Consider the following 8,220-nt stretch of genomic DNA (forward strand, 5'->3'; position numbering starts at 1 on the left):
AAATTAATCAGAGAACCACAGAGAGCCTGATTTTCCTTTTCATTAATTGAGGGGAAAAAAAAAACAAAAAAACAACAACCCCAAAATTATCACACTGAAAATCCTCAAAGAATTGTTTTAAAAATCATCCTACAAACTGTCTTAAGAGGCTGGGTGTCATGTGGCACTCTTTAGTCCCAGTATTAAAGGCAGAAGCATCCAGACTCTTTCTGTGTTCAAGACCAACCTGGTCTATACAGGACAACCAAGGATATCTAATAAAACTTTGTCTCAAAAGACCAAAACCAAGCTGGATCATGCCGGTAATCTCAGCACATGGGAAGCAACATCTCTGTGAATTCGAGGCTAGATTGGTCTATGAGTTCCAGGACAGGCTATGTAGGGAGACCCTGTCTCAAAACAAACACTCCCCCCAAGACCAAAACCAAAAACAAGAACTTCGTAAGAACAGCCCCCATATTAAGGAGCTGTATGTTTTAGAAATCAATTCAAGGTCTACAACTTTACTCAAAACCTGAAACAAACATACAAACAAAAAAAACCGGAGAAAACCTCCAGTGAAATAGTTACCCTCATCTCACAGATGGAGGATTCAGAAAGGCAAAGATAAAAGGTCACAGAAGTGGCAGGGCTGGGATTTCAAGCCTGGTAACTTACAATTCAGCACTCTGCAATTCACTAGAGAATTTTGTTCTCACAGAGTACTGAGCCGACAGGACATTGTTTAGACATGTCTGAAAGGGCATTCAGGGACCCAGAGTGGAATGACCAGGTTAACAACATGGTAGAAAAATGCAGCCACCCAGATTGCTTGTGGTTACTCCAAAATAGTTTTCTCTGGTTCAGGAAGACTCAGATGGCATATGCTACCCCCATTCTGACAGTTTTGAGAAATCTTTTATTAGAAGATGTCCCAGAAGGCAACAGTTTAAAATCAAGCAATTAATGATTACAACTAAATACAAAATTTCAGGTAAACTTGCCTTTCAAAATAAACCAGACCCTTGCAACAGGTTTTTTTTTTTGTTGTTGTTGTTTGTTTGTTTTTTTTCTTATACAAAAACAGTTAACACCACTTTGCAAAAAAGCATACAAAAATACAGTATTAAAAAAAAAAAAAGACACCCACAGCTTATAACCCAGCAGCAGCTTATAAAACACAAGCCATTGAGATGAGACTTTAGCCTGTTCACCATTTGTCTTCCCAAGATAGTTCCAGGGCTCCCTTGGTGCCTAGAAGTCCTGCCCCAACAGGTGCAATAGCTACTTCCAAAGCTTCATCTAGGCCTCGAGGCCAGAAAGCAATTGGAGGCCATCATGATTGGGAGGCAATTTGGAAGTGGTAGCTGGTTTTTGAGAGCCACAGGTTGTACTTAGTGTCTGTCCCCCACACCGTTCCCCTACTTCCAAGCCCAGGGCTAGCAGGAAGGAATCTGCTTTCCTGGGTAGAGTTCTGGAAAGGCTGATTCTTCTTTCAGGCAATGCTTAGGATCTCCTGAGGATGCTCACGTCCTCACTGCTGCTAGCTTGGGTGACTTTCCTAGATTGAGGGCTGTACTTCCGATTCCACCTAGAGCTGTGGAACACAGCTGGAGCAAACTCTCCTAGTTGGCTGAGTAGTGCTCCTAGAGGCACCCTGACAACCCAGCAGGAAGTAAGTGCACCTTAGGGGGCATCAGCTGAATCCAAGTGGCGCCCCTCTGAATCTCTCTGTAAGGCCTAGATTCTGGGGAAAGGATGTGACTCGGGCTGGCAGAGAAACAGGATGACGGCTGCAGAGCCAGCAAACTCCTTGCAGTTGCTCGAGAAGGACAGGTTTGCACTGTTCCAGCAGAATGTAGACAAAGTCAAGATCTGACAAGAGAGGCAGATGGGAAAGAGGAAGAGATAGAGTTCGTCCTTTGACACCTTATATCTGCCTTGAGAAAAGGTTGCAAGCTGGGCTTCAAATAGCCCTGCAGAAAACCTGGGCAAGGAATGTTGTTCATGAGTCAGGATGCCAAGCCTTCCCCCAGGTCCTGGGCTGCGACCCATTTCCCTATGTCCTGGGGAAATATTTCTGGTCTGTGTGAAAGGGTGCTGTGGTGGCCATTGCATAACAAAGGCAGAAAGAAACAAAAAGGTCCCTTGTGAGGATAGAAAGGTCTCTCTCTGAGAAGGCCCAGAGAGCTCTGAGACAAAGACTCTACAGGCCAAGCCCTTTCAATGTTCTTGAAGTCATCGCATTGAGAGTGGAGGGAAGGGTGTGGCCTAACATCCTAATATATCTTAAAGGTTTCCACTCCTCAGCTACTGTAAAGTGTCTTGACAGTGAGGTAATGCTCCACGCTGATCAAGTCGGCAAGCTTGTCTTTGCCCAGGACAGCTCGCTTGTCTCCTGGAAAACAGAGCCGGGGGACAGTATTCAGGCCCAGCTGTCCTCTATCATCCCCAGAGACAGCAGTGAGAGCAGCATCCTTTCCTAGCCTAAAGCTCCAGCACAGTGTGAGATTTCATGTAGGCTGCAGCCCGGACATCGTCCACCACCTGTTGCATAGCATCTGTCAGCCTTTCGTCAGGAGCTAGTGAGCTAAGCAGACCCCAGATCTCCTCAGTAGCTGCCTGCTGAGAAGCCAAAGGCGCCAGGGAAGGACAGCATTCCCATGAGTCAGGGAAAAGGGAGAATTGGGTTTCGAGGTTACCAAGTATGCAAGCCCTTATTGTGTGCGCACTGACTGCAATGCATTCTGGGATCTACTGTCCAGACTGCCCCGCTGTAACCCAAATGTGCAAATTACTAAAAGGGAGAGAGAGGTGAAAAAACAAGCTTGTGTCTGTAAGACAGAGAAGTCAGGCTTTTGGGTCGGTTAGTAGCCACTGAGGTACGCGATTCTTTTTTGCAGTTGCTGCTGCCGACACCGGAGCTGCCTTTTCTCTGTAGCCATTTTCTTTTCAGCCCCCACCAAAGCCTGCAAGTATTCTAACGCCTTGCTTAGGATCACGACTTTGGGGGCCTTAGAGCAGCTGGCCAGGGTGGGAACCTGGTCCCGCAGAGCCAGGAACCGTGATCGGAGATCATTCCTCCTTTTTCGTTCCAAGAAGTTATGGTTCTTCCTCTTGGTCACGTCCTCAGTATCAGAACTGACAGGTTTGGGGTGGCAGGACTGGGGAGCCTCACTTTCTACAGGTGGGGGGCTCACAGTCTCTTCCTCCTCCTCCTCTTCCTCCTCTTTCTCCTTGGGAACTTCTATCTCTGGAGCCTCCTCCTGGGGACCTGGCTCAGGATCCCCCTCTTGAGAGCAACTTTCGGGAGGAAAACGGGCAGCATAGTTATGCTGTTGTTGGTGGATAGAGATGTGGAAGTGTTTCATGCAGGGGTCCAGGGGGTCTGCTCGCACTGTGATAGTGACTGGCTTTCGGATGTCCAGAGATCGCCTCTTCTCCACTGTCACCACGTCAATCTCTTCGCCTTCTGTCCAAGAAGAGATATGAAGAGAAGAAATATACCCCATGAGGAACACATACATACACACACCCTACAGCCTCAGTTCTTAATGTCTCAGCTTGTGAGAGTAGATGATACGTCCATGTTTTAGAGATCTCCAAATTGAAATGAGGAGAGACCGCCAATTCATTTATACCAGAGAAATGCCATAGCAAAGGGGAAAATAAACAAGGAAAATAGTCTCCAGTTTCCTTCTGCACCACAAGGCTTGGATAAGAACAAAAGGTAGACCCAAGCCAATGGCCCCCAGTCTGTACAGGCTCTCTCCTCCCCCACTGAGGGGGATGGAGAGAAAGAGCTACCGTCCTGGGACAAAGTTTAGCTATAAAGATCTTCCCCGTTCGGCTCTTTCATGCCCCATCAGAATTGTAAATGAGGGGTCTGTGGGCAGAGTTGCCCTTTGTTCCGGCCCAGCACAGCCTGCGCTAGGGGATTGTTACTTTTCACAAGTTATAAATCCTATTATTTCCCCACCTCGCTATTCTGCCATCCTTTCAGCTGAAGATGCAGAGAAGGGAGGGCTACAACCGGTTCTCTTCAGCCACAGAGGGGAGGGGAAGGGTTTCCCTCAGGAGCATTTTGTTCCTGGGTTCAATGGGCTTCTAAAGCCATCCATCATTTCTAGGTCATCTGCCCCACCCCCACCGCTGGACCAGAGGAGGGTCGTATTTATAATCACAGGTCACCAGAGCCTCAGGAACTTTGCAAATGTACAAGCGACCATTTCCCAATGAGCTGCACCAGAGGCAGAGAAGGAACAGTAGAGTGACCCAGATACAAAGGCCAACATGCCAGGGACTCGGATACACCAAGAAGTGTCCCTACTATTCCTTAGCTGGAAGGTTTGTGAGATGAAGCCAATCTGATCAGGCAATTAGGGAAAGACCTTCCTGCTCCCCATCTTGTAGTCCTCGACACAGAAGGCCACCTTTAAAGCATTCTGGCCGGCGACAGAAGAGCTCCATCCTCTGCCTCTTTTGCATATCAGGAGGCTTGAGCCCCTTTGTCAGGAAGGTTTCCATTGTGTGGACAATCGCATTATTTCTCCATTAATAAAACCTGACCATTCAGCCCCCTTGCCTCAAAGCCTGTGATTGGCTGCCTAAGCTGTGTTTGGAATGCTGTTTTCCCCAGCCCTTAATCTCTATTGGCTGTGCTGTGCCGTCAGTCACACTCCCCACCCCACCCCCTCATTGTTTGCAATCTGTTGCATTTTGTTCTAGGCCATGTGGCCAGAGAGTGAACCAGGAGCCCACAAACAGGTTCAGGTTAAAGGGCAGGTCAGAAAATGATTCAAGTTTCTGTACTTCCCAAACCTTTAATTTTCATTGTTAAACCTCACAGCACAGAAGGCTGTATCTAAGGAAGGTATCATTTAAGACACTACTCTCCTTTGCAGAAAGTAGTGTCAGATTCTATAAGATAAGGGATGTCCTCAGCTGGGCAACCAAGTTCATTCCTCCTCATTGTCAAAAGAAGAAATGGAGGTCCAGATCAGTCTCATTCCCTGTTATTTTTATGATGGTCTGGATTGCAAATAAAGATCCCCAAACTTCCAAAATGATGATCTCTCTACTCTAACAGCCTTTGTAGAGCTGGATCTTCACTAGTTTCTTGATCTCAAGATTCCTATTTGAACCATCAGACAAACATAAATTCCTGTTGCAGGTTAAAAATGACCTTAACACGGTGCATCGAAGAAAAAGAGACTTTTAATTTTGTTCTCATTTCCCTCCATACATGTACAATAACTTCCACATCCAATTCCCCAGTTCCCTCTCAAAAGCCCATTATTCTTTATCGCTGCAGTGACTTTTCTCTGTTGTAGTGAATGCCTGAAGCCTCCCGCTGCACCTGCAATAGCATCCTTTCCTGTACTTCTATTGAGTAGGGGGCTCAGAAGCTGGGGAAGAGCAAAGTGGTTTGACCTCAGTCTGCTCTTCATCAGGATGGGAGGAAGGCCTGGGGCGCTACGGCCATTACTTCAATACCAGGTCTTCTGCCAGAGATGGGACCGAGTAGGAATGTCGAATGTGGAAGAGCAGCTGAAGCCCACAGATGTATTGGGAGGGAGATTGGACACCTTCCTAAAGCCAAAGCAACAGGCGTCGTGTAGCTCTTCTCTAATAAGCTATGAGGAAGACTCTCTAAACATCAAGGAAGCCAGGGAAGAGGGGTGGGAAAAGAATGCGACTAGACGGCAGGAGGCTGGGGTTCACTTTACTAATTTCCTGTCTCTAAGCCTCAGTTTTCCCATCTGCTAAGAGGAACGTTTATTCTCCCCCCACCTGTCTCACTGGTCATTAGTGAGGAGGATGTGTAAGTTGTAAGGACTGGGACTGGGGTAAGAGAAGAGAATTAGCAATTTAAAGTACAGCAGGCAGGAGACGGAGGTTTTCGAGTGGAGGAAGCTTTTGGTTCTGCACAAAAGGTATTTTAGTCTTTTCTCCTTTAGGAAGTCTGAGTTTCCCAGGGAAAGAGGCAGCAACAAAAAAGCTTCAAGCTTGGAGTGACTCTTAAGGGAACCCTTTCAATCCCCCGAAGGACAGAAATCCCCTACAGTCCAACCAGAGTATTGTCCTCTCTAAGCGCCAACCCTCACCAAGTCTCCCAGGTCCCCTGGGGCTCCAATCACCATCAGAGGGACGCTGGCTCCCTCCCCACTTCTCCAAACTGTTTACCAACACACCCACGTGCCAGACAGACACAGCTGGGGGCTACACCGACAGCTTCAGACAGAAAATGGGGAGGTGATGGGAAGGTTTAAGATCTAATGCCTGATCTCAAACAGCGGTACAGAGAGCTCTGGCCACCCATGGGGCGCCTCCCTCTTAGCTAGCCCGGGGTGGTCCTTACCGGAATCGCTGGGGCTCTCGGACCCGGAGCAGGCCTGAGTCTTGGGCTCGCCCAGCTGACACTGGGTGGCGGGCGCCGGGTTACAGGCTTCCAGACTAGGAGTGCTGTCCGGGGTAGCTGGCGCTTTGGGCGGGTTCCCCCGGGGCGCGCCTGGGGCCAGCCTGTCGCTCACCACTCTCTCCAGCCGTTCACGGGCGGAGAAGCCACTCCACATGCAGTCACGGCGAATGATGGAAGCATAATTTCTGCCCCAAGCTTTCGAATGTCCCCGAGATTCCGCCTCGTCCCCGGCACCCCCTCCAGGCCACGGCTCCACGGGACTAATCCCAGAGGCTAAGTCCACGGCTCCGGGACCGGAGCCCCAGGGCGGCGACGTGGGGGGCGACGGCACCAGCTCGAATTTCTTCCAGATGTCCTCGCTGGGCGCCGTGGAGCGGTAGAAATCCTCTCCGCAGTCATAGTCGTAGAAATAGTGCTGATACGAATCGAAGTCCATGTCCGCTCCCTGCGGGAGGGAAGGGGGAGACGTGCTGACTGCGGTGCCCGCCGAGGGAAGAGGCGGCTCCGAGTCCCTCGCTGCAGCCGGCTACGGGGCTCTGGTCCCTCCCCAGGCCCACCAGCTTGCAGCCTGCGCCCTGGTCCCTGCTTTTGGGAAGCCTGCCCTGGGGTCAGCTTGCTCTGGGCAGCTCGCAGCGGGCCGACCAGGCTGCGGGGAGCGAGTTCAAAGCAAACTTTGCCAGCACCGCCCGAAGCTCAGCTCCCGGGGCACAGCAGGGCCGAGCGGGGGCGCGTTGTCTCGAAGGCAGTCTGCAGCCTTGCAGCCCGCCGGTCCCCCGGGGACCCCTGCCCGGGCCACCCGCAGCCTCACCTCGCTCCCGCCGCCCGCCACCTGGAGCGGAGCGGCTCCCCGCCGGCTCGGGGAAGCCCGGCAGCCCGCACACACACACATGCGCGCCACCGAGCGCGCGGCCCCGCACTCACGAGCGCGCCCCCCGCGCGCGCTCCCCCGGCCTCGCTCGCACACGGCAGCCAGGACGCTCCCGGGATCGACGCGGGAGCGCGATCTGCAGGCGCATTGTTTCCCGACTGCTTTATATCTCGTCGCGTGCCCGGGGCTTGGGGACCAGGAGGGGGGGTGGTCCCTAGGAGACAAGCCCCTCCCCCTCCCGCCCCTCTCTCCGCTGGCGACAGGTGGGGCCGGCCCCACCTCCTGGCTGAACTGGTCGTTTCTATTCTATCCCTTGAAGCTCCCTAATAAATTGTACGCTGGGGAGCACGGAGCAGAAGAGCTGATGCAGCCCCGCAGTCTCCTGGTGGTGGAGGCGTGACTCTTCCAGAGGCTCCCGCAGTCCAAAGCCGCGCTCCTCGCCTACTCAGAGCCAAGGACTAGAGCTGCCCCACGCCCCACCCTGCTAGTCTACTTCCCAGGGCGCGCCCCACTGGGTTCAGGTGCGTCCCACCCTTGACAGAGGTGGTGGTGGTGATGGTGGGGCACACATTGCACCTCCACCGCGCCACCTGGCGGCCCTCGTCACTGAACCCAGGCTTCTTCAACCCATTGCTTCAGCAACCGTTAGCCCATTCTTTAGCTCAGTGGCTCAAACCCGAATAGTAGTGAAGATTCCTGGCTAGGAAGCCTGCCTGCAGTCTATAATCCCTCGGAGCCCCAGTTTCACCTATGAAATGAAGGGTTGGTAATGACCTCACAGGGTCGCCTGGCTGAATCTGTTTACTAAAAAGATAGAGCATCTTAGGAAAGGACATGAGAGAATTCAAACAACAGCAGCTTTGTCCCCGGGGAGAGTAGTGAGACCTCCCTCCTCCCCTAGGTCATAGCTGACACTTGACCCTTCCTTCATAGCCCTGCCTTCCAAAATTCA

The 8,220-nt window shown here is 51.5% G+C and overlaps 1 protein-coding gene across 2 annotated transcripts; it reads right to left on the bottom strand.

Moving 5' to 3' along the window:
* Window positions 1-875: 875 nt before the first annotated feature.
* On the bottom strand, window positions 876-7,694 carry Mycl (MYCL proto-oncogene, bHLH transcription factor). 2 transcript variants are annotated; one of them, XM_076934267.1, is made up of 3 exons: window positions 7,548-7,694; window positions 6,341-6,845; window positions 876-3,451 (listed from the first exon to the last, which is right to left on the bottom strand). In XM_076934267.1, exons 2-3 carry the CDS (start codon window positions 6,834-6,836, stop codon window positions 2,847-2,849), a joined length of 1,101 nt encoding a protein of 366 aa, XP_076790382.1. In that variant the 5' UTR covers window positions 6,837-6,845; window positions 7,548-7,694; the 3' UTR covers window positions 876-2,846. The 2 variants fall into 2 exon arrangements, with proteins under 2 accessions (XP_076790382.1, XP_034359856.1); XM_034503965.2 differs by lacking the exon at window positions 7,548-7,694 and adding an exon at window positions 7,209-7,421.
* Between the last annotated feature and the right edge of the window lie 526 nt (window positions 7,695-8,220).

This window comes from Arvicanthis niloticus, chromosome 5 (genome assembly GCF_011762505.2).
Source record: "Arvicanthis niloticus isolate mArvNil1 chromosome 5, mArvNil1.pat.X, whole genome shotgun sequence".
Classification (NCBI taxonomy): Eukaryota; Metazoa; Chordata; class Mammalia; order Rodentia; family Muridae; genus Arvicanthis; species Arvicanthis niloticus.

Bases quoted from the DNA above. Each gene is read 5' to 3' on its own strand.
- Mycl (XM_034503965.2), bottom strand. From the start codon at position 7,289: ATGTGTGTGTGTGCGGGCTGCCGGGCTTCCCCGAGCCGGCGGGGAGCC. The intron at 6,846-7,208 runs GTGAGGCTGCGG...TCCCTCCCGCAG, and splicing joins TGGCGGGCGGCGGGAGCGAG to GGAGCGGACATGGACTTCGA. The intron at 3,452-6,340 runs GTAAGGACCACC...CTTCTTGGACAG, and splicing joins CGAGAGCCCCAGCGATTCCG to AAGGCGAAGAGATTGACGTG.